We start from the raw sequence: 24431 nt of genomic DNA, 5'->3' as shown, positions 1-24431 counted from the left end.
TTGATGCTGCATCTTTTTTTTTTTTTTTTAGTTTTGCTTTCTTAAAGCATGTGCTGAGCTGATGAAGAGAGCAGTTTGGCAATTAAAAAGGCCCAGCGGCTTGGGCAGCAGCAGGGGGGTGCCAGGTGAGGGTCGGGGAGTCCCTCTTTCCTGGGCCAGGGAGCAGCAAAGCCCGCACTAACTTCATAAAATATAAAACAAGGGAGGGGCGAAGGGAAGAGGGAGATTTGTAAAATACAATATCTTAGGGGATTGGCAATAATAAAAAATAAGGTTCATTATTTACAAACAATTTCTGTTCTTGGTCTCTGTACAGTGGGGGTGGGGTAAGGGGTGTCTGTGAGTGGGGTGCGTTGATGTGTCTGTTTGGGTGCAGGTGTGGGGGCAGGGAGGCAGTGGTCGTGTTGGGCATATGAGAGAGGAGGTGGGGTACCCAGTGAGTGGTTTGTCTGAGAAGGACGGATGGATGTTGGTGGGAAGGAGAATGAGAACAGAGTGGTCGGCCCAAGGGAAGAGTCCAAATGTCAGGGGCAAGGAAGGGCTGGGAAGTGGAGCCTTTTCTCCTGGAATGGGAAGCTCCAGGAGGCAGGGGCATGAGGCGGATCCGGGTTAGTGAGCAAGAACTCCTCTTCTGGGTGCCAGGGGTCCGTCCTATGTCCTGGGTCTTGGCATGGCCTAGGAGAGTTTGATGGTGGTGTTGGGGCCCAGATCCCTGGAGAGAGAAGAGAGGCCAGCGATGACTGTCCAGCAGGAACCCTCTTACCCTCTGCAAGCTGGATCTAGACCAAGTAGGGATGGGGCCTTGGGAGGGTGTGGCCAATGTGGGGACCAACGGTGGGCAGGAGGCAGGTGGAGCCTGAGACCTCAGGAGGGAAAGGGGCCACCCACCCACCTGTCGTGGAACCACTCCTTGGAGTGGGAGAAGTCGGGGCTGGTGCCGTTTCCACCGTCTTTAGGCCAGGCCTCACTCAGGTACTTGGTGGTCTCGTGGGTGCTGTCCAGGTGATCATGCTGCAGGTGGTCCTGGGGCCGCTGCTCTGCCGGCCCCCCGGGGTTGATTTCCCAGCCATCTGGGGGCTCCATGGGCAGCAGGGTGCTGCGGCCATCTTCCCATGAGCCTGCCCCGTCATCGTAGAATAGGAGGCTTCGGGAGGGCACTGGAGAGGGAGTGTAGGATGAGCGGTGTGCCCAAGATTCCCTCAACATCCTGGCCACATTCATGGCCTAGTGGTTAAGGACGCAGGCCCTGGATCTGAGTCCCAGCTCTGACACTTCCTGGATGTGTGACCTCAGATAAGCCACACACTTTGGTTTAAATGAGGTAATACAGGGGAAGTGATTGAAACTGTGTTCAGGAAATACTCAGAAAAGTCACCTCTTCCTAGCAGAGGGTACTGAGTTTGGGCATCTGGGAGCTGTGTTCTAACCTCCACCACTTACTTGCTCTATCTTCTTTTTTTTTTTTTTTGAGACAGAGTCTTGCTCTGTCGCCCAGGCTGGAGCGCAATGGCAGGATCTTGACTCCCTGCAATCTCCGCCTCCCGAGCTCAAGCGACTCTCCTGCCTCAGCCTCCCGAGTAGCTGGGACTACAGGTGTGTGCCACCATACCTGGCTACTTTTTGTATTTTTAGTAGAGACGGGGTTTCACCATGTTGGCCAGGCTGATCTTGAACTCCTGGGCCTCAAGTGATCCTCCCACCTTGGCCTCCCAAAGTGCTGAGATTACCGGAGTGAGTTACCGCACCCGGCCAGTCCACCACTTACTTTCTGTGAGACCTGGAATAAGTCTCTTCCCCATTCTAGATCCTAATTTGCCCTTCAGAGAAGGAAAACAAACATTTGTTGGACACCCATCATTTGTTAGGCATTATCCAAGGCCCATAGACCTAAGTAGAGTGGTTAAAATCTTAGAGAAACTCTAGGGAATGAGGTTTCTTTAGCCCCGCTTCCCAGAGGAGGCAGCTGAAGTTCCAGGCACTCAGGGAAATTGTCCTCCCTGAAGGGAGGATGCGAACCCAGGTCTGCCTGGCCCTGGGATCTGCTGCCCCTCCGGCTCTGCAGCCATGACCTCATAGTCTGTGTGAACAGAGGTCCCTGGAACTGCGCAATGCGCCAGCTCTGCAAACTAGCCTGCTCCAAAGCCATCTGCCTGCTGGGATGTGTCTTCCTCTCCGCCCAGCCCAGGTCCTGGGCCTAAAACCCACTGCCTTCCCTCCAAGGGGCTCATTCATTCCCTCCTCTCACTGTGGCTTTATCCATCAACCCCAGCTCTCTTTCCACTCCTTTTTCTCCAGTGGCTTCTGTGGCCTTGGAAAAGCAGACACATGGCTCTCCAGACCTTGCATCGCTGCTGCCCACCCGCCTTTAGTGACCACCCCGTTCTCTCCTCCTCAGCCTGCACGTGTCCGGGGAGGAGCTTTCACTCTCCCTGTCTCTACTTCCTCTTTCCCTAACCCTCCCCACACCAGCTTCCTCCCCTCAAGGCCCTCAACGTCTAGCTCATCCTCCCTGCTATATCCCTCCTTCTTGAAACTCACTCCTTAATCTTCCCTCCTCTGACCTCCCATCTGTTTCCTCTTCCTCCTCCTGTCCTGCCAGACACGTGGTTCTTGGTAAGTGACTGACTGGTAAGTGATGAGGGACAGCCAGGAAGTTCCTCTGTGGGTCCACCTGAAGGATTCTCTGCCTCTGAAATCCACACTCTTCTTTGCTGGGCCCTACCCTGGTTCTCCCTTTGCCAGCTACTGTGATGTAGCTATTCTCTCCTCCGTGAGCTCTAAGAGACTGAGTGTGCTCATTTCATAAGCACAGACACTGTGCTATTTCATGCACTGTCTCACAGCCATGGCTCAGTAAGTGCAAAATTGCCACTCCCATTTTCTAGATGAAGAAATGAAAGCTTAAGACACATGCCCCTGGTCACACAGCAGGTGGCAGTGCTAGTTACGATGGACTTGACATCCCCATGCTCCTAACCACTGTACGTTTACTATCCCCCTTGGAAACAGTAGATATCTGAACCCACACCACCGCTACCCTTCTTCTGTCCATGGTAGACATTATCAGTGGATCATGACACTCCTTCCTGTCAATTCTGAATGGTGCCTCAGAATCCTTCTTTTTTTTTTGAGATGGAGTCTCACTCTGTCACCCAGGCTGGACTGCAGTGGCGTGATCTTGGTTCACTGCAACTTCTGCCTCCCAGGTTCAAGTGATTCTCCTGTCTCACCCCTCTCAAGTAGCCGGGACTACAGGCACATGCCACCATGCCCAGATAAGTTTTGTATTTTTAGTAGAGACGAGGTTTCACCATGCTGGCCAGGCTGGCGTCGAACTCCTGACCTCAGGTGAGCCACCGCCTCGGCCTCCCAAAGTGCTGGGATTACAGGCATGAGCCACCGCACCCGGCCCAGGGTCCTTCTTAACTCAGTGTTTCAGGCAGCTACCACCACCTTATTGGAAATGGCTTTTGAGCTGAAACTCACTTGCTGTCCCTATCATGAGATACTGATGGTGCCTAGCAGATGCCCCATAAGCACTGGCACCATAATGCATGGGGCCCAGGGCTGGAACATTCCTGTTATCCCCTAAACCCACCTCCTGCAAGCCACTCCTGAGCTCTCTGGGAGCTAGGCTGGGCATCGGGAGCTCTGTATTTTAGTCCCAATTCTACCACAAACACTGAGCAAAGCATAGACTCTCTTTGGGCCTCAGTTTCCCCATCTGGAAAATGAGGCAAAATGAGATAATGCCGACCCCACACTTGGCTTCTCTCTTATGTCTGGCTTCTGCCTGGACACTGGGGCTGGGGCAGGGCAGCCTCAGCCCAGGGAGCTGGCATGACAGGTGGGCACTCACTCTGGCTGGCCGCGTAGACGCTGTCTGCGGCCAGGGGGTCTTCCTTCACAGTCTGGGAGCCGGAGGAGAACTCGGGAAGGCAGGGCACGAGGGAGCCCAGCACCAGAACAAAGCACAAGGCTGCCACCTGGTAGCAAAGAGAGAGTGGCGTCAGATCTGGGGTAAGGAGGGGCCACGGCCCTGACCACCCCACTCCTCCTCTCCCAAACCAATAGGCACAAAAGTCTTAGCGTTTTCCCAAGGAAGCAGCTGCTCCAGTCGACCACTCCCTCCTACATGTGGGGTCTCCTATCCTCTCTGGGGAAGGCAGGGACAGCCCAGGCCATCCCAGCCCATTGTAGGGGGGTCGCCACAGGCAGTGCTAGAAGTAAGAGGGAAGTGGCCAATGTGGAGTCCCCTTATGGGGTAGAGGAATCAGGAAAGGAAGGAATAGGTGCAGGTGGGGCTTGGGGCTGGGACGAGGGAGGGGGACACACCGCCACATCACGTTCTCAGCAGGATTCTGAGGAGCCTGGCTAGCGGGAGGTGCTGAGAGCCAGGGAGCCCACACTACCCCTGCCCATAGCCTGGTTCTGCTGCCTGACAGCTCGAGGGTCTCGGAGGGCCGGGGCATGCTGAGCCAGGCGGCAAGAGACTGGCCATTTCCAGAAGAAGATAGAAGAGGGACTGGAAGAGGTCTGAAGCACGCCCTGGGAGCCTTCCGGGTTTCCAGGGGTTTCCTCAGCTTTTTCACTGCCATCTGTTCCAGAAAGAACCATGTCCGTTCTTCCCTGAGTCTCCCCAAGCCCTTCCCTGCACAAGGCCTGTGGAAGCCGCCTCCTCAAGGAACCTGCCCAGCTGTCCCCTAGCTGGGGCCACTGGAGTCACCTACACATCTACACTGTGTTAACCAGTCGGGGACCGGTGTGAGGCAGAAGGCACCATGGGCTTGGAGAAGGAGGCTGGAGTCAGCTAGAACCAGCCCACCAGGCCCCGGGATGGTGTACCCTGGGACGCTGCCCATGATGTTACCGATCCTTAAAGCTCTGCCCAACCCTGGAAAAAGCCAGCCTTGGGAAGAACTCTCCTCCTGTGGGCCTGTGGTGGAGGGAGCCACACCTACCATGAGGCAGGTCCCAGTCTGGGTGGCGGCCATCTTGTAAGGTCTGGAGATCTTGTTGGTGACCAGAGTCTGGAGTTTCTGCAGCTGCTGGAGCAGGGTCCTGAGGAGGGCACAGCAGTCAGCTGGCAGGCTTTGACCCCGCAGGCATCTCTGCCTCCTGGAGCTCTCCTAGGGGGCTGGCTCCAGACTTGGCCTCCACGCCAGGTGCCCGTTTCAGTCAAGATAGGAAAGGTCACCTCCTGCGTGGCTCCTCTGCAGAGTGGCCTGGCACCTGGGGCCTGCCTCATGGTGACTGGCTGGGTCACCTTGTGGAAGCTCAGGCCTGCCCTGTGATGCTCCTGGCCAAGGGGGTTGGAGGAGGTAAGGCCTGCCCCCAGCTGCACCGATGCCAGCCTTCTTTTGCTTAACCGACACCTGCCACAGTTTCACTGACCTTCCCTCCCTGGCACCCCCAGCACCCTGAGCTGATAAGAAGGAGCTGTTTGGCACAGTGCCTGGTATGTAGTGAGTGTCTAGTAAACGGTAGCTATTGTTTTTGTTAGGTTTTTTGTTTTGTTTTGTTTTGTTTTGAGACAGAGTCTCGCTCTGTCACCCAGGCTGGAGTGCAGTGGTGCGTTTGCGACTCACTGCAACCTCCGCCTCCCAGGTTCAAATGATTCTCCTGCCTTAGCCTCCTGACTAGCTGAGACTACAGGCGTGTGCCACCACGCCGGCTAATTTTTGTATTTTTAGTAGAGACGGGGTTTTGCCAGGCTTGTCTGGAACTCCTGACCTCAGGTGATCCACCCGCTTCGGCCTCCCAAAGTGTTGGGATTACAGGCATGGGCCACCATGCCCAGCCATTTTTGTTTTATTGCTGTGTTTGCTTTTATCACGGCACTTCGTTTATTTATATATCTCCACATCAGTCTCCTTTATTAACTGTGGCCTCCCTGAGGGTGAGGACTGGGTCCCACTCAGCGTGGAATCTTCTGGGTGCATACAGAATGCGTTCAGCACAGGCTTGGTGGGCAAATGTTTCATCTCTCTCCACCCAAACGGGCACGTAGGGGTTGCAGTTCCCACAATGTACAGCAGGTGGCGAAATAACTACAAGGGCTTGGACCTACTTTGGGCCAGAAAGGAACCCCAGCCAGAGACAGAGGGGTGGGGTGGGGGGTCAGGTGGGATTCTCCAGGCCAATCAGGGAACAGAGGAGTGGCTGGATCCCGCTGGAGAAGCTGGGGGAGAAGGAAGGAAAGAAGGAAAAAGTCTTGTGTTGAGCACCTGCTGCATACCAAGGCTGTTGTCTAGGTTATTGTAATTAATCCCAGCAAATAATTATTAAAGACCTACCACAGGCTCATGGCTGGGCACTATCAGGAATTTGGAATGAAAATAATGGTGGGGTGTGGTGGCTCACGCCTGTAATTTCAGCACTTGTGGGAGGCTGAGGCAGGAGGATTACATGAAGTCAAGAGTTCAAGACCAGCCTGGCCAACATAGTGAAACCCTGTCTCTACTAAAAATACAAAAATTAGCCGGGTGTGGTGGTACACGTCTGTAATCCCAGCTATTTGGGAGGCTGAGGCATGAGAATTGCTTGAACCCAAGAGGCGGAGGTTGCAGTGAGCCGAGATTGTGCCACTGCACTCCAGCCTGGGCGACAGAGCAACACTGTGTCTCAAAAAAAAAAAAAAAAGTAAATAAAAATAAAAAAGTAAAAAATAATGAAAGAAGGCCAGGTGCAGTGGATCACACCTATAATCCCAGCACTTTGGGAGCCAAAGCAGGAGGTATGCTTGAGTCCAGGAGCTGGAGACCAGCCTGGGCAACACAGCAAGACCACGTCTCTACAAAATACTTAAAATTAGCCAGGGGTGGTGGTGTGCGCCTGTGGTCCTAGCTACTTAGGAGGTTGAGGGGGGAGAATCAGGAGTTTGAGGCTGCAGTGAGCTATGATCACCCCACTACGCTCCAGCATGGGCAACAGAGTGAGACCCTATCTCAAGAAAATAAATAAATAAAAATAATGAAAGAAGAATAAAAGCTAACATGAATTGCACATTCCTAAATGCCAAGCATCAGGCTGGATCCTTCATTCGCAGGATCTTATTAATACCCTCACATCAATCCTATGAGATAATGTTTCTTTTCTTTTCTTTTTTTTTTTTTTTGAGACAGAGTCTCACTCTGCCACCCAGGCTGGAGTACGGTGGCACCATCTCAGCTCACTGTAACCTCTGCCTCCCGGGTTCCAGTGATTCTTTTCCCTCAACCTCCTGAGTAGCTGGGATTACAGGCATGCACCACCACACCCGGCTAATTTTTGTATTTTTAGTAGAGATGGGGGTTTCACCATGTTGGCCAGGCTGGTCTCGAACTCTTGGCCTCAAGTGATTTGCCCGCCTCCGCCTCCCAAAATGCTGGGATTACAGGCGTAAGCCACTGTACCTGGCCCTATGAGATAATGTTTCTATCATCCCCATTTAGACGAAGAAACAGGGGCCCAGAGATATTTAACGATTTCTCCAGAGTCACAAAAATGGCAGAGCAGCGTAAGAACCCAGAGCTGTGACTTGACGTGGCTGCTACCTGCCAGGCACTGTCCTGCTGTCTCTATACTCCTGTTTCTCAAATTTCATAGTACATGTGAATCACCCAAGGACCTTGTGAATGTGCAGTTTTTAGCTCAGTAAGTCTGGAGAGAGTTCTGAAATTCTGCATTTTTTTTTTTTGAGACAGAGTCCGGCCCAGGCTGGAGTGCAGTGGCACAGTGTCAGCTCACTGCAACTGCCGCCTCTCGGATTCAAGTGATTCTTCTCCCTCAGCCTCCCGAGTAGCTGGGATTACAGGCGCCCACCACCACGCCCAGCTAATTTTCTATTTTTAGTAGAGATGGGGTTTCACCATGTTGGTCAGTCTGGTCTCGAACTCCTAACCTCAAATGATCCACCCCCCTCATCCTCCCAAAGTGCTGAGATTACAAGCGTGAGCCACCGTGCCCAGCCTGCATTTCTAACAAGCTCCTAGGTGATGCTGATGTTGCCTGTCTGGGGCAGCTGGCTTTGAGTAACAAGGATTTACACCAGTGGTTCTCAAACTTGAGGGTGCAACCTAATTACGTGGAGGGCTTATTAAAACACAGGGCGCTGGGCCCTACCCCTGGAGCTTCTGATTCAGTAGACCTGGCATGGGGCCCGAGAATAAGCATTTCTAATAATTCCCAGGGATTGTTGCTGGTCTGAGGACCACACTTTGAAAACATCTGCTCACTTAAGCAACTCCCCAGCCCTGCCAGGTGTAGGTGAGGAAAAATGGGAACACAGAGAGGGGCAGGATGTAAGTGGCCCAAGGCTGCAGGGTGTGTTTCTGGGGTCCCTGTCATCCTAAACTTAGTTCTCTCTCCTCTCCCCTGTCTCCCAGAGCTATGCAGAGCCAGGCACGGGTTGCAGAGGGGCAGGGAGCCAGGTTGGATGCAGGAGGCACTACCCACCTGTTGGCATTCTCCAGGGTCTCCACCTTCTTCCACAGTTCATTGTTCTCAGATGTAAATGTCTCCACCCTGTAGGGGCCAAGCAGGCACAGGCTCAGGGGCAGCCCCCAGACTCACAACAGCTCCTCGGCCCAGCCCACCACCATCACACTCCCTGTGCCCCCTGCCTCTGCTGCCCCATGAGGGAGGGCCTAGGGGAGGGCAGGTCAGGCAAGGGAGTGGATTGCCCACCCCTCCCAAGCCCCTTACTTCTTTTCTAGACACTCCACATACTCCTTCTTCTTACGACGGCTCTCCTGGGCCGAGATCTAGAGGGGGAGGCCCGAAAACAAGGGTTAGCACTGCCACATATTCACTTCCTGGGCCCCCCAATTTCAGAGCTGGTATGCCAGGGGAGCCCACCCACCAAGGAAGCCCTCTGAAGCCCCAGGGTGGCAGGCTTTACCTTGTTCTTGATTTTCCTCCGGACTCTCTTCAAGGCCTTCTCCTCGGCTTTGGTGAGGGGGAGTTTTGTGGGGATGGGGTAGCCCTCAGCAATCAGGGTCCGCTTCTCCTCCTCTGTCAGGAGCAGTGGCCCTGATGTCCCCTGTAATTTCTGTAGGAAGTATGATGTGGTAGTTAGGAGCCAGGCAGCCCTGGGTTCAAATTCAAGCTCTGCCATGTGCTATCTATATGACCTGGGCAAGGCACACAATGCTCTATGCCTCAGTTTCCTCATCTGGAAAGGGAGTGGATCTGGGTGAAATTCAGTAACATGTGTCAGGTGCCAGGGCCGTGCTGAGAGCTCAGGTGTTAGGCTCTTAGTGCATTGTTCGGGAGGGCTTCCTGGATCCCATCCCTGAGACTGCACCCTCAAAGCTTACTTGTCCAGGGTGCCCCAAACAGCATCTCCCTCAGACCCTTCCCTACAATCTTGGCTTGGGAGACTCCACACCCATCCCAGGGCTCAGGGCCTAGCTCCATGTTTCCTGGGGATTCTGGACCATCTGGGCGCTGCCCCTCACACAGCGCTCCTTGGAGGCAGCCTGGGTCATCCCCTGGAGGTCAGGAATGTCAAGTTCTAGTCCTGGCTCTGCAATAGTCTCCTGTTCACCATGAGGCAGGGCGAAAGGATTTGAATTCCCGACCAGATGCGGTGGCTCACGCCTGTAATCCCAGCCCTTTGGGAGGCTGAAGTGGGCAGATCAAGAGGTCAAGAGATTGAGACCAGCTTGGCCAACATGGTGAAATGCTGTCTCTACTAAAAGTACATAAATTAGCTGGGTGGTGGTGTGCACCTGTAATACCAGCTACTCGGGAGGCTGAGGCAGGAGAATCACTTGAACCCTGGAGATGGAGGTTGCAGTGAGCCGAGATCGTGCCACTGCACTCCAGGCGACAGAGCGAGACTCCATCTCAAAAAAAAAAAAAAAAAAAAAAAAAAGCCAGACACGGTGGCAAGTGCCTGTAATCTCAGCTACTTGGGAGGCTGAGACAGGAGAATTGCTTGAACCTGGGAGGCAGATGTTTCAGTGAGCTGAGATTGAGCCACTGCACTCCAGCCTGGGCAACAGAGCAAGACTAAAAAATAAAAGGATTCGAACTCCCATCTGCCAGGTAAGCATCCCTCTGAATTCTGATGAGGGTGGGGATCAGTCTTGGGGCTCCCCAAACCCTCCTGACTGGCCAGTGTGCTCAGGTGGATGTATTCAATTCCTCATTTCTGGGATCAGCCCACCCCCAGCTCCTTACGTGAGGGGCAGTGAGGAGTGGGGAGGTGGAGATGGCCGTGGAGGAGCGCGCCATGGGCCTGACAGGGCTGGAGGGGGGCAGAGAGCGGGGACTCTGGGAGCCGTCGCTGTCACTGCCATGGCTGCTGGGGGGCGTCGGAGGCATCTGCACCAGGTCCTCTGGGGAGAGCAGGGGAAACCGGGTTAGCAACGTTGCACATCAGCTCCACTTGGACATCATGAGTTCAGCTGAGCATGGGCTTGCACCAGCCCTGACATTGTGGGACACGGACTGCCAGGCGCTTGGTCTCAGCTATGACATCAGAAGCCCCTCTGCAGGGTCAGAAAGACAGTTGACATCTGGGTAGCCAATTCCTGGGTGCTGCCTCATCTGACACCACAGAGGCCCAGCTCCTTTACAGCTCGCCCTTGGCATAGACATCATAGGAGCTGAATTCGTGGGAGGTCCTCTGCGACCTCTGACTTCACAGGGTTCAGGGCCTTAAGCTCAGCAACTCCAGAAGATCACTAAGCTCTAGCTCAGCAACCCCAGAAGGTGACTGGGGCCTCTCTCTCATAGGGTCAGGCTGGGCAAGCAGGAGCGATGGCAGCAGTAGATTGGGCAAGAAGAGGACTGGACGAAGGCTGGGTGCAGTGGCTCATGCCTGTAATCACAGCACTTTGGGAGGCTGAAGCAGGTGGATCCCCTGAGTCAGAGTTCAAGACCAGCCTGACCAATATGGCCAAACCCCGTCTCTACTAAAAAATACAAAAATTAGCCATGCGTGGTGGTGGGCACCTGTAATCCCAGGTACTTAGGAGGCTGAGACAGGAGAATTGCTTGAACCTGGGATGGGGAGGTTGCAGTGAGCTGAGATCGTGCCATGGTACTCCAGCCTGGGCGACAGAGTGAGACTCCATCTCAAAAAACAAACAAACAAACAAACAAACAAAAAACAAAAACGAAGAGGACTAGACGAAGAGTGGGCATGGATGGAGGGACAGTGGGTAGGGCAGGGTGGAGAGGATATTCTGGGTGGGGGAAGGTTGTCAAGAGATAGGGATGGGCTGAACCAAGGAAGTGGGGATGCTATCTGCCTATAACTGGAGGGGAAAAGAGCCCTTCCCCTGGACACACCTACCCGGTGTCACTTTGAGGAACTGGTTCACCTCCAGAGGCTCTGCTTTGATCACTGGCAGCTGAGTCATCTCTCCTGGGGCCTGAGGAACAGACAAGCCCAGCTCCATTAGCTGCCCCTGGGTCTGTCCCCACCATGCCATCTACCCACCTCCTCCCTAAAGCTGGTTGCCTGCCCTGCACAGTTGGGGAAGTGGCTGGGCTTGGAGTTCTGGGCACAGCTGCAAGGGAACAGAGGCAAGCTCTTGAGCTTAAAGAAGCCAAGTCACACCTAAGAGAAAGGATTGCTGGCCAAGCAGTGTAGCTCAGACCTTAAGCTCAGAGAAGGTGAGCCTCTGAGTGTGGGGCCACCTTCCACACCAACTGTGAAGGCCACACAGGCTTTGGTATGTGGGTTGCCATGAGAATAAAACAAGAGGTAATGTCTGGAACAGTGTAGCTGTTCAGTGGCTGGTAGCAGTAGTACAGAAGGAGGCATTAATTGGCTGGGGGCTCCGAGGATGCTCCCTGAGAAGTCAAAGTCTGAAATGAGTCCCGGGGTATAAATAGAAGTAGAATCCAGACAAAGAAGTTGGAGGCAATGAGAGCTCCTAATGGGTTGAAGTAAGGGCCTGATAGAATCAGATGGACATTTTTAACAAACATGCATTTCTCTTTATTTCTATTCTGACTTGTTGTTCCATAAAGGACTTCAAGAGCATGCATGGCTTTGTACACGTGACTACCAACATGCAAGTAAGTGGTGCTCTGTCTGAGGAAGGCATGATGTTGGGGGCTGGATTGCAGGCCCTGGGCTGCAGCCCCAGAGAGATCATGATATTGTGGGTGGGACGCAGAATCCAGAATGTAGGCTGATGAGTAAGAATCCCAGAAGGTTCAAGTTGGCAGGGACCTTGGAGATTCCTTGGTCTACATCCCAGCTCAGCCCTCGAGTGACAGAGAGGGGACTGCGGTGCAGAGAGCTCACTGTTGACAATGCCAGCTCCTGTGCCTTCCACTAGGGGTTATGACCTCACTCACGTGGGCTTCAGGGTCTGGCAGGCCGAATTTGGAAGGCATGTCAGTTGCTTCTAACTGCATGATTTTGGGCAAATTACTTAACCCCTTGAGCCTCGGTTTCCCTTTCTGAAGTCTCCTCTTCCCTGGCTGCTGCTGCTGTCACTCCATCCCTTCCTGCTTTGGCAAGGCCTGAGGAGTCTCAGAGCCAGTCTTGGAGATGGTCTCAAAAGATCCTGCATATTTGCCGCTGACCCTTGATCCCACGGGTCTGTGGTGGGGCAGGGAGGGGCTGACCTTTCTTGCCTTCAGCCACGTACAGTTAGAGCAAGTGAGCCGTGTGGCCAGCAGGGGGCAGGGCCAGCCATGCTCCCATCTAGGGATTTTAAGATGCTGCTCATACTGTGGAATCCCAGGGCTAGAAGCACCTTAGGGGGTTCATGAGCCCCTTTTACAGAGAAGGAGGATGTGCAACATGCCCAGAACACAAAGGAGGCACCGAGTTGGGACTCAGGCAGGACCTCGGCTAGGAGCCAGGGGTCTGGGGTTCACATTCCCAGAGGGGTCTTGGGTTTATAGCTGAATGCTGTCATCTACACATTCGTGGAGGAGGGAGTTCAGCCTGAGAGTGTGGGTTAAAAATATTAATCTCATAAATGTAAACAATTGGAATATAGCACACTTTTTTTTTGTAATTTCCTTTTTGGTCTTTTTTTCTTTTTTAAAAATACTGAAGCTTTGAGAAAAGTCAGTGGCCTGGGCTGTCTCCACCTCTGAGACCCTGGACTGGGCTCCTGATGCCAGCCCTGCCTGGAGCCCTGCAAGCTGTCTTTTTCTGCACAGACGAGAGCCTCAGTTACTCCAAGGGGGCTGTGGCTTGTGCCCGTTGTGGTATGGTGAGGGGGCAGCCAGGGGGGTAGGCGGAGGCCTGGGCTGGGCGGGGGCTTCCCACCCTCAGCCCTGAGGCTCATGTCTTCCTGTTCACAGAGCCCCAGGGCACAGGGCTTTGGGCACCTCTTCCCACAGACCCACCAGCCCTCCTCCCTCCCTCAGCCCCTACAAACAGTTCCCAGGCTCACCTGGTGGGGGATGGGCAGCCTGGACAAGGGGCTGAGGCCCAGCAGCGGGGTGGTGGCCATGGCGGCCGCGGCAGCCATGGCCGAGGGGGCAGCCAGAGGGTCCACGGGCAGCTCCGGGCTCTGCTCCTGCTTCACCATGATGGAGCACAGTTTGTGTCCCAGCGCCCATGCTCCATGCTCTGCATCTAGGGGAAGGGGAAAGGCTCAGGGGACTCTAGGGCAGAGGTCTCAGCCCCCTGCCTGCGCCCTGGGAGCTACCCTAGGCTGAACTGAAGAGAGCTGTTAGGGTAGACCAGGGGGCAGGCAGGAAAGAGGGTGGTTGTGAGGTGAGGAGGAGTTGTCTGGGGCCAGAAGAGGTGAGGACATCCTCTTCATTCAGCAGCTTACAGAATGAGCTTGGGCACCAGATTCACACTCCTCTTGATTGGCTGTGTGTGTGACCTTAGGCTAGTTGCTTAACCTCTCTGAGCCTGAGCTTCTTCATCTGCAAAATGGGGAAAGGAACAGGACGTACCTAATAGAGAAGTTCTGAGGCTTAAGTAGTATAATGTACATAAGACACTTAACACTGTGAGTGTTAATACTTAACACTGGTGAGAAGTAAATGTTCAGGCTGGGCGCCGTGGCTCACTCCTGTAATCCCAGCACTTTGGGAAGTCAAGACAGGCAGATCGCTTGAGCCCAGGAGTTCGTGACCAGCCTGGGAAACATGGCGAAATCCCATCTCTACAAAAAATACACACACACAAAATTAGCTAGGTGTGGTGGTGTGTGTCTATAATCCCAGCTACTCAGGAGGCTGAGGTGGCAGAATCACTTGAGCGGCCAGGTGCAGTGGCTCATGCCTGTACTCCAGTTCTTTGACAGGCCAAGCAGGTGGATCGCTTGAGTCCAGGAGATTGAGACCAGCCTGGACAACATGGTGAAAGCCTGTCTCTACTAAAAATACAAAAATTAGCCAGTTGTGGCGGCACGTGCCTGTAGTCCCAGCTACTCAGGAGGCTGAGGCAGGCAGGAGGAATCACTTGAACCCGGGAGGCAGAGGTTGCAGTGGGCTGAGATCGCACCACTGCACTCCAGCCTGGGCAAGAGTGAGACTCTGTCTAAAAAAAAAAAAAAAAAAGAGAGAGAATTGCTTGGGAGGAGGAGGTTGCAGTGAGCCAAGATTGTGCTACTGCACTCCAGCCTAGACAGACAGAGTGAGACCCTGTCTTGAAAAAAAAAAAAGAGTAAGTGTTCAACAAATACAAGCCAGTGTTAATACAACTACTGTTATTTAGTAAACATTTACTGTGCACTGTGCTAGATGCTGGGGATATAGCAAGAGTCACAAGCAGTTTAGTGTAGTTGGAATGCAAAGGGGAGTGGAAGATGGGGTCAGAGAGGCCAGTGGGGGTGGCTTGGCCTTGGAGGCTGGGTTAGTTCAGAGATGTGACTTTATCCTAAAGCAAATGGGGAGCCGCTGAAGAGTTTTGTATGTGCTCAATTTTTTTTTTTTTTTTAATTGAGACAGGATCTCACTCATTCGCCCAGGCTGGAGTGCAGTGGTGCCATCATGAGTCACTGCAGTCTTGACCTTCCTGGCTCAATTGGTTCTCCCGCCACAGCCTCCTAAGTAGCTGGGACTACAGGCGCATGCCACCATGCCCAGCTAATTTTTGTATTTTTTTGTAGAGATGTTGCCCAGGCTGGTCTCGAACTCCTGAACTCAAGTGATCCACCCACCTCGGCCTCCTGAAGTGCTGGGATTACAGGCATGAGCTATTGCACCTGGCCCAAATTTGCAATTTTAAGGAAGATTATGGCTGGGTGAGGTAGCTCACGCCTATAATCCCAGCTTTGGGAGGCTGAGGCAGGAGGATCGCTTGAGCCCAAGAGTTCAAGGCTGCAGTGAACTATGATCAGACCACTGCACTCCAGCTGGGTGACAGAGCGAGACCCTATCTCTAAAATTAAATCAATTAAAAAAAATGGCCTGGCGCGGTGGCTCACGTCTGTAATCCCAACACTTTGGGAGGCTAAGACGGGCGGATCATGAGGTCAGGAGATCGAGACTATCCTGGCTAACATGGTGAAACACCGTCTCTACTAAAAATACAAAAAATTAGCTGGGCATGGTGGTGGGCGCCTGTAGTCCCAGCTACTCGGGACGCTGAGGCAGGAGAATGGCATGAACCCGGGAGGCGGAACTTGCAGTGAGCCGAGATTGCGCCACTGCACTCCAGCCTGGGCGACAGAGCGAGACTCCGTCTTTAAAAAAAAAAAAATATATATATATATATATACATATATATACACACACACACACATATGTATACACACACATATATACACACACACATATATATACACACATATATACACACATATATACACACATATATATGTATATATATACATATATACACACACACATATATGTATGTGTGTATATATACATATATATATATATATATAAAAGATCACTCTGCCCTCGTGTGGGGACTAGACTGGCTGCAGGCAAGATGGAGGCAGGGAGAACTGCAGGAAGTGTTGAAATCGGCCAGGAGAGAGAGAAGGGGAGGCCTGAGCAAAGGCAGTGGCAGTTGTGATGGAGAGGAGGGAACAGATTTAGAAGGAAGCATCCACAGGACCCAGTGACTGGGGGTATGAGGCGGGTGGAGGAGGCGGCGGTGGGGAGCGGTGGGGAGCAGTGAGAGGTGAGGCTTAGATTTCCTGAGGGAAGAACCCACCTCCTGCCCACCTAGTGGGCCTCCTGGTTTCACCTGGGCAATAGGGCTGGCAGGCATCACCCCTTTTCCTGATGGGTGCCCACAGTCTTCCACTCTAAGTCAGCCCTGTTCATGGTGGCCACACTGCCTGGTAGCCATTGAAGCAGCGGGTAAGACAGGGGAGAGGGGAGAGGAGCCAACATTCAAGGCAGGGCTGGAGGGGACTCTGGACTTTGGGGCCTGCTGTGGTCGGGGAGAGGCAGTAGTGGCTGATTGACCACCTTGGAGGCCAGGCCGCACCCTGTTGGGAGCCTGAGTGCCCCAGCTCTGGGCCACAGGCTGCCCATGGGCTCCAGGAATACCCACAATCTTCCCAAATTACAGGGCCTGGCCACCGGCCTCCGGGAAGCTGCCCCCTGCAAAGGGCCCACAGACAAATTGCTTTAAAAATAGACGTGGGAGCCGGGTGTGGTGGCTCACGCCTGTAATCTCAGCAATTTGGGAGGCTGAGGCGGGAGGATCGCTTAAGGCCAGGAGGTTGAGGCCAGGAGGTGGGCCAAGATCGCAACACCGTACTCTAGCCTGGGTGACAGAGTAAGACTCTGTCACCCTGCCCGCCCCCCCAAAAAATTAATAATTAAAAAAAGACTTAGGGTGGCTAAGGAGTTGCTGGGCTGACCTAAGAGGGGTGGATGTCCCTGCCTTCATGGGGTTTGGGGGGAGGTACAAAGATTTGTCTTTGCCCCTAGGGAATCTCAAAGACTATCAGACGCAGCTCACACTTCTTGCGCTGAGCACAGCTCTAAGCCCTTGACACACATGAGCTTCTATTTTTTTTTTTCTTTGAGATGGAGTTTCGCTCTTGTTGCCCAGGCTAGAGTGCAATGGTGCGATCTCAGTTCACCGCAACCTCTGCCTCCCGGGTTCACCGATTCTACTGCCTCAGCCTCTCGAGTAGCTGGGATAACAGGCATGCGCCACCACTCCTGGCTAATTTTGTATTTTTAGTAGAGACGGGGTTTCTCCATGTTGGTTAGGCTGGCCTTGAACTCCTGACCTCAGGTGATCCGCCCTCCTCGGCCTACCGAAGTGCTGGGATTACAGGCGTGAGTCACACGCCCGGGCAAATGAGCTTCTTTACTCCTCCCAACAACTCTCTGGGGGCAGGCACCATTGTTCTCACCATTTAACAAGTGAGAAAATTAAGAAATTCACTCAAGACCAGGTCCTTTAGAGGGAAAGAGGAATAAGATAAGAACACTGTTCATTGTTACAAGCACCCATAGTGTTTCTGTTTTATTTTTTTTCTTTTTGAGACATGGTCTTGCTCTGTCGCCTAGGCTGGAGTGCAGTGGTGACATCATAGCTCACTGCAGCCTTGACCTCCGGGGCTTAAGATATCCTCCTGCCTCAGGCTCTTAGGTAGCTGGGACTACAGGCATGTGCCACCATGCCTGGCTAATTTTTTAATTTTTAATTTTGTGGAGAAGGTGTTTTGCTATGTTGCCCAGGCTGGTCTCAAACTCCTGAGCTCACGCAATCCTCCTGCCTCGGCCTCCCAAAGTGCCGGGATTATAGGTGTGACTCAGCATGCCTGGCCCACCCATAGTATTCATAGGACTTTTATGTGCACAATGAAAATAGTCACTAATTATTATTATTTATATTCATTTTTGAGACAGAGTCTCACTCTGTCATCCAGGCTGGAGCATAGTAGCATGATTTCGGCTCACTGCAAACTTCGCTTCCTGGGTTCAAGCGATTCTCCTGCTTCAGCCTCCTGAGTAACTGGGATTACAGGCACACACCTCCACTCCCAACTAATTTTTGTATTTTTAGTAGAGACAGGATTTCACCTGTTGTCCAGGCTGGTCTTGAACTCCTGGGCTCAAGCAATCCTACTGCCTCGGCTTCCCAAAGTGCTGGGATTACAGGCCTGAGCCACTGCACTTAGCTGCTGCTAATTATTGATGTATATATTATGTGCTGGGCACTTAGCAGGGTATTTTGTATATATATATTTTTAAGCCTGACCAGAACTCTCAAGGCGTATATTATTTTCATTTTATCATTGAGGAAACAGAGGCCTAGAGAGGTTAAGTAACTTGCCCAAGATCACCCAGTGGCTGGTGGAGACATGGGGATGCACACCAATGCCCTTGTGGGTCCCAACCAAATAGCCCTGGCTGCGCTTCTTGACTGGCAAATGTGGTGGTGGCAAGGGTTTGCGGTTGAGAATCAGGGTGTGCTATTATGTCTCTGTTCTGCATTTTACTGTGGGCGTGACCTAGACAACTGAGCTTTTGTGAAGTCTCAGTTTTCTTTTTTATTTTTTTTTGAGACAGAATCTCGCTTTGTCACCTCCGCTGGAGTGCAGTGGTGCAATCTCAGCTCCCTGCAACCTCCGCCTCCCAGGTTCAAGCAGTTCTCCTGCCTCAGCCTCCCGAGTAGCTGAGATTACAGGCGCCTGCCACCACACCCAGCTAATTTTTTTTGTATTTTTAGTAGAGACGGGGTTTCACCATGTTGGTCGGGCAGGTTTCGAACTCCTGACCTCGTGATCTGCCCGCCTTGGCCTCCCAAAGTGCTGGGATTACAGGCGTGAACCACTGCACCCAGCCAAGTCTGTTTTCTTATCGGTCACGTGGGGATTATGATAAAAGTGATTCCAACCTCACCTGTCAGTCATGAGAAATAAATGTGATAATTAACATGAAGGCAATCTGTAGACTGGAGAGTACTATAGAAATGTTTATTGTTATTTGCATTTGTAGATATAGATACTAAGGATTACAGAGGTTAAGCAACATGTCTGTGATCACGCAGCCAAAAGCGACAGAGCCAGGACCACCTGTATTTGAGGAAATGCCCGAAGGGACCATTTCTAAGTGGGGCACAATGTGGGTCTTGAGTGCTGATTACCTGAGTGGAAGAACTCAGGGTGCTCTTTGCTTTAAAGGATGGAGTTAGGGGGAGAGGAGAGCTTTAGAGAATGCTACCTTCAGGAATAAAAGAAGGAATCTCTCTCAAGTAGCGCCTCAGAGGACAACATAGTATGAGGAGGCAGTGAGGTTCTAGAGTCTTGGTAACTTGTCTACAGCTTATTATTATTATTATTATTATTTGAGACGGAGTCTCGCTCTGTTGCCCAGGCTGGAATGCAGTGACGCAATCTCAGCTCACTGCAAGCTCCGCCTCCCAGGTTCACGCCATTCTCCTGCCTTAGCCTCCTGAGTAGCTTGGACTACAGGCACCCGCCACCGTGCCCGGCTAATTTATTTTTTATTTTTAGTAGAGATGGGGTTTCACTCTGTTAGCCAGGATAGTATTATTATTATTTTTGAGACAGAGTCTCACTCTGTCACCCAGGCTGGAGTGCAGTGGCTTGATCTCGACTCACTGCAACCTCTGCCTCCTGTGTTCAAGTGATTCTCCTGTCTCATCCTCCAGAGTAGCTGGGATTACAGGTGCCCACCACCACGCCCGGCTAATTTTTCTATTTTTAGTAGAGACGGGGTTTCACCATGTTGACCAGGCTGGTCTCGAACTCCTGACCTCAAATGATCCGCCCACCTCAGCCTCCTAAAGTGCTGGGATTATAGGCGTGAGCCACAGCACCCGGTCTATTTTTTTTTTTTTGAGACGGAGTCTCACTCTGTTGCCCAGGCTGGATTACAATGGCGCAATCTTGGCTCACTGCAGCCTCCGCCTCCCAGGTTCAAGTGATTCTCCTGCCTCAGCCTTCCAAGTACCTGGGATTACAGGCAGCATGTAATGGAGGCACCATGTGATGGAGGGCATCATGCTGGGCTAACTGTTGTATTTTTGTAGAGACGGGGTTTTATCACGTTCGCCAGGCTGGTCTTCGTCTCCTCACCTCAGGTGATCCACCCGCATCAGCCTCCCAGAGTGCTGGGATTACAGGCATGAGCAACTGCACCCAGCCAGTTATTATTATTTTTGAGATGGAGTCCCACTCTGTTGCCCAGGTTGGAATGCAGTGGTGCGATCTCAGCTCACTACACCTTCTCCACCCGGGTTCAAGCAGTTCTTGTGCCTCAGTCTCCTAAGTAGCTGGGATTACAGGAGCGCACCACCACGCCTGGCTAATTTTTGTATTTTTTTTTTTTGAGACGGAGTTTCGCTCTTGTCACCCAGGCTGGAGTGCAATGGCTCACGGCAACCTCCGCCTCCTGGGTTCAAGCGATTCTCCTGCCTTAGCCTCCCGAGTAGCTGGGATTACAGGCACCCACCACCGCGCCCAGGTAGTTGGTTTTTTTTTTTTTTTTTTTTGAGATGGAGTCTCGCTCTGTCGCCCAGGCTGGAGTGCAGTGGCGCAATCTTGGCTCACTGCAAGCTCCGCCTCCCGGGTTCACGCCATTCTCCTGCCTCAGCTTCCCAAGTAGCTGGGACTACAGGCGCCCGCCACCACCCCCGGCTAATTTTTTATATTTTTAGTAGAGATGGGGTTTCACTGTGTTAGCCAGGATGGTCTCGATCTCCTGACCTAGTGATCCGCCTGCCTCGGCCTCCCAGAGGGTTGGGATTACAGGCGTGAGCCACTGCGCCCGGCCCTGTATTTTTTTTTTTAGTAGAGACGGGGTTTCACCATGTGTTGGCCAGGCTGGTCTCGAACTCCTGACCTCGGGTGATCCACCTGCCTTGGCCTCCCAATGTGCAGGGATTACAAGCGTGAGCCACCACACCCGGCCCCACAGTTATTATTGAATTACCCCCACTGTCTCCTCTAAGTCAGCGGTTTGCAAATCTGAGTGTGCATCAGAATCACCTGGAAGGCTGGGCCCTACCCACAGGGTTGTGATTCAGCAGGTTGGGGGTGGAACCCGAGAATCTGCATGTCTAGCAGATTCCCAGGTGATGCTGCTGGTCTGGGAACCACACTTTGTAAACCACTGACTTAAGTCAGCAAAAAACCCTTTTGAGATGTGCTCCTCTGGCTTTGAGCTGAGGGAGAACAGAAAGGCAGGGAGGAGCACCTCCTAAGGGGTTTGTGGTGGCTCCTCTTGGAGCCTCTGGGAGTCTCAGGCTGCAGGCACACTCTTTTGTCACCCCAGAGCTTCCTCCCTCCTGGGCCTCCTGGGCCTGTGCTGTCCCCAGTTTCTTCCACCTCTTACCTTGGGTGGTGTCCTCCATCTTGATGGGCACAAGGGGGCTCTGGGGCGCTGAGTCGCCGCTCAGGGAGTAGCTGTGCTCCGCCTGGATGCCTGGTGTAGGGGAGTCCAGTTCCATGTCCAATAGAGGGCTCTTCTCATCCAGCACAGGGTCATCAAAGAAGCTGCTGAACAGGTCATTGGAGAAGTCCTCCATGTTCTCCGTGAAGTGGTCCAGGTGCTCAGGAAAGTGCTAGGGAAGGAGGAGGTGAGGGGAAGAGGGAATTCAGCTTTGCTTGGGAAGGGGGTGCAGGTGCTACTGTGGTGGGGCAGCACCCCACCATGGCCACCACTGTCCCTGCAACCTCCCATTTCTGTGCCCATTCCCATTAATATCAGCAACATCACCAATCTCCCCGCTACCAACATTGCAACACCAACTCTCATCATTTCCATCATGACCGTTACCACTGTCATCCCATTCTCTCTACCACCAGCTCCACCCTCACCATTGTTATCTGCAAGGGTGAGCTGAGGATGGGATCAAAAACTCCCTGGACCAGGCAACAGGACACTGGGCTCTGTGACCTTTGTCAAATCACTTAAACTGCGTGAGTCAGTTTCTCAGTCCTTCTTACTTCCTTCATAGGCTGATGTGAAGACAAAGTAAAAGAACAACCGTGTGTCTACGCCAACAAGTTTGTTTTCCAAAGGCAATATTAGTGAATTTTGTATGATCTTTTGCTGGAATGTGGGAAGGGAGTGATGCAGGGCAGTGGGATTCTTGAGGCCTCCAGTCTCCTCAGCAGCACAGTGTCCATCTGTCCTCAAGACTTCGGGGTCTCTCTCCTTTCCCAAGCCATCCTTTATACGGAGAGGTTAGGCTCCGGAGCCCTACTATTTAGGTTCGAATGGTGGCCTCCATTCTTCTAGCTATGACTCAGTGCTGTTTAAACTGTGGGTGGTGACTCATTAATGGGTTGTGAAATCAATTTAGTGGGTCACGACCAGAATTTAAGTAAAAATAAAACAGAAAAAAAAAAGTAGAAAATATCAGAGTGCACAGCACACAGTGGAGTTAAATACCTGGCAATTAAAAAAAATCACAGTTATGTGTGTGTGTGTGAACGGACATGTGTGTACTTGGTAATGATGTAAAATATATTTCTTAGAAACAAAAAAGTCTGAAAAACCTTGGTCTCCATGATCTTGGGAAGGTCAATTAACCTCTCTGTTTCATTTCGTCCTCTGTACAGCTGGTAATATTAATAGTTCCTACCTTCCAAGATTGTCATGAGGATTAAACAAGTTAATCCACGTACAGGCCTTATAACAGTCCCTGGCACATAGTAATTACTCAATAAACGTTGCCTCTTATTGTTAGTAAAGCACTCCAGTGGCTGACATATGGTAGGTTCTTGTACATTATTTTTCTCTCTCTAAAGAATTATAAATGTGTAAAGAAATGTTTCTTTCTCTCTCTTTCTGTCTTGCTTGTGAGAGTCTCACTCTGTCACCCAGGCTGGAGTGCAGTGGCATGATTTTGGCTCACTGCAACCTCCATCTCCCAGGTTCAAGTGATTTGCATGCCTCAGCCTCCCAAGCAGCCGGGACTGCAGGTGCGCACCACCACGCCCAGCTAATTTTTTTGTATTTTCAGTAAAGATGGGGTTTCATCATGTTGGCTAGGCTGGTCTCAAACTCCTGGCCTCAAGTGATCTGTCCGCCTCGGCCTTCCAAAGTGCTGGGATTACAGGTGTAGGCCACCGTGCCTGTCCAATAAATGTTTCTATTGTTTGTTCCTTATTTATTGAACGAATGAATTTGCTGGTGGGTCAGAAGAGATGGGGGATGGGGGGCTGCCTTAGGTCCTGAAGCCCTACCTGCTGAGTGGTTAAAGGCTTGTGTCAGGGGATTCCTTCAAGGTCTGGAGTTGTTGGCCCTTTCTGGCCTGGAATATTGGGAGCCTGTCCCAATCTGGAAGGTAATGAGCAGAGAAGCCTTCTGTATGAGCATAAGGTTCAGGGCCACATGAGTCTGTCTGCATGGAGTAGGAGATGAACACGAGCCCTGGAGTCACATAGACGCGCTTTTGACTCCTAGCTCCACCACTTGCTAAGTTGCTTAACTTCCCCGTGCCTCAGTTTCCTTATCCATAAGGGAAAAATAATAGTTCCTACCTCATAGTGTTGCCATGAGGATCTAAAATTTTGTTAGATTAGTACTCACCTCATAGGAGTATGAGGGTAAAATGAGTAAATACTGTACATATAAAACACAGAACAGTGCCTGCTACAGAGTGAATGCTCGATCATTGTTAGTTATCGTCATCATGAAAACTGCAGCCCCTAAACTCTGTCCCCGAGCTGAGCTTGGAACCAATGGTGGGAGTTGTGGGGGGAATGTTTGGCCTTTCCCTCCAAACAAAGCCTGATGAGATAATCCAGGACAAAATGAGCTCAGAAGCCCCATTGGCAGGGGTACTCTCCCACTTCCCAGTTTGCCAGCAATCAATCATCATCCTACACTTCTGTTGTGCTTTTAACCCAAAGTGCTCTCCTATGCATTATTTCATTTAATCTTCACAATTATCCAACGAGACAAGACAAATGCATATTGGCATTTGACAGAGAGAGAAACTGAGGCCAAGGGAGCTAATACAGCAGGGAGGTGCCCACCATCCCTCACTGTCCAGTCTTTTACAACTGCAGCAGACCCTCCCCGGTCCGGTAATTGCCCTGAAGCAGGGTTTGCACCCTGTTCACCTGCTGCCTTCCAGCACCTGGCTCATGATACTGGTGGAGGGACAGGGCCTTAGAACCCAGATGGCAATGCCATCAGCATACCAATTGTCCATCAATACCTGGAGTGAGGCAGTACCAGGAGGTCAGAGCTGAATGAGTTTCTAAGAATCACTGTGATCCCAGACAGAGGCCATTTACAGGGTATAACCACCCCCCAACCACCCAGCCAGCCACAGCCAGGGCCGCGCTGGCTACACCCTCCGCAGAGCCCGGACCTGCCGGCTGGGGGCGCTTCCGCCAGTTCTCTCCCTTAGGGTCTCTCAAAGGCCTGGTGTTGGGCCCAGTGGGAGGGGGCTGTGAGCAGAGGGAGCCGGTGAGTCAGCCGCTAAGGTATTTCTCCAGCAGCTGCTTCTCAGGCGATAAGGGTTTGCCAAGCCCCTTCCTGGGGCCTGGGAGAGGAAAGATGCTTCCTCGGATCTGGGCTGGACTCCCTGAAGGCCTTGGCTC

General features: G+C 52.2%; 1 protein-coding gene across 2 annotated transcripts in view; it reads right to left on the bottom strand.

The window, feature by feature from the left end:
* The window catches only part of CREB3L1 (cAMP responsive element binding protein 3 like 1), a 43734-nt gene continuing 19303 nt past the window's right edge, over positions 1-24431 (bottom strand). Inside the window, exons 2-12 of one of the 2 annotated variants that reach the window (XM_508890.9) lie at positions 21205-21433; positions 13359-13543; positions 11288-11366; positions 10168-10325; positions 8882-9031; positions 8686-8744; positions 8437-8505; positions 4962-5061; positions 3860-3986; positions 893-1157; positions 1-712 (exon numbers count right to left, since the gene is read on the bottom strand). In XM_508890.9, coding sequence (XP_508890.2) covers positions 676-712; positions 893-1157; positions 3860-3986; positions 4962-5061; positions 8437-8505; positions 8686-8744; positions 8882-9031; positions 10168-10325; positions 11288-11366; positions 13359-13543; positions 21205-21433 — 1458 coding nt within the window. In that variant the 3' untranslated portion in view covers positions 1-675. The remainder of the gene's footprint in view (positions 713-892; positions 1158-3859; positions 3987-4961; positions 5062-8436; positions 8506-8685; positions 8745-8881; positions 9032-10167; positions 10326-11287; positions 11367-13358; positions 13544-21204; positions 21434-24431) is intronic. The other variant, XM_063784002.1, reaches the window with a different exon arrangement.

This window comes from Pan troglodytes, chromosome 9, assembly GCF_028858775.2.
Source record: "Pan troglodytes isolate AG18354 chromosome 9, NHGRI_mPanTro3-v2.0_pri, whole genome shotgun sequence".
Taxonomy (NCBI): Eukaryota; Metazoa; Chordata; class Mammalia; order Primates; family Hominidae; genus Pan; species Pan troglodytes.
Note: the sequence above shows the minus strand (reverse complement) of the source record. Positions and strands in the feature narration are given on the sequence as shown.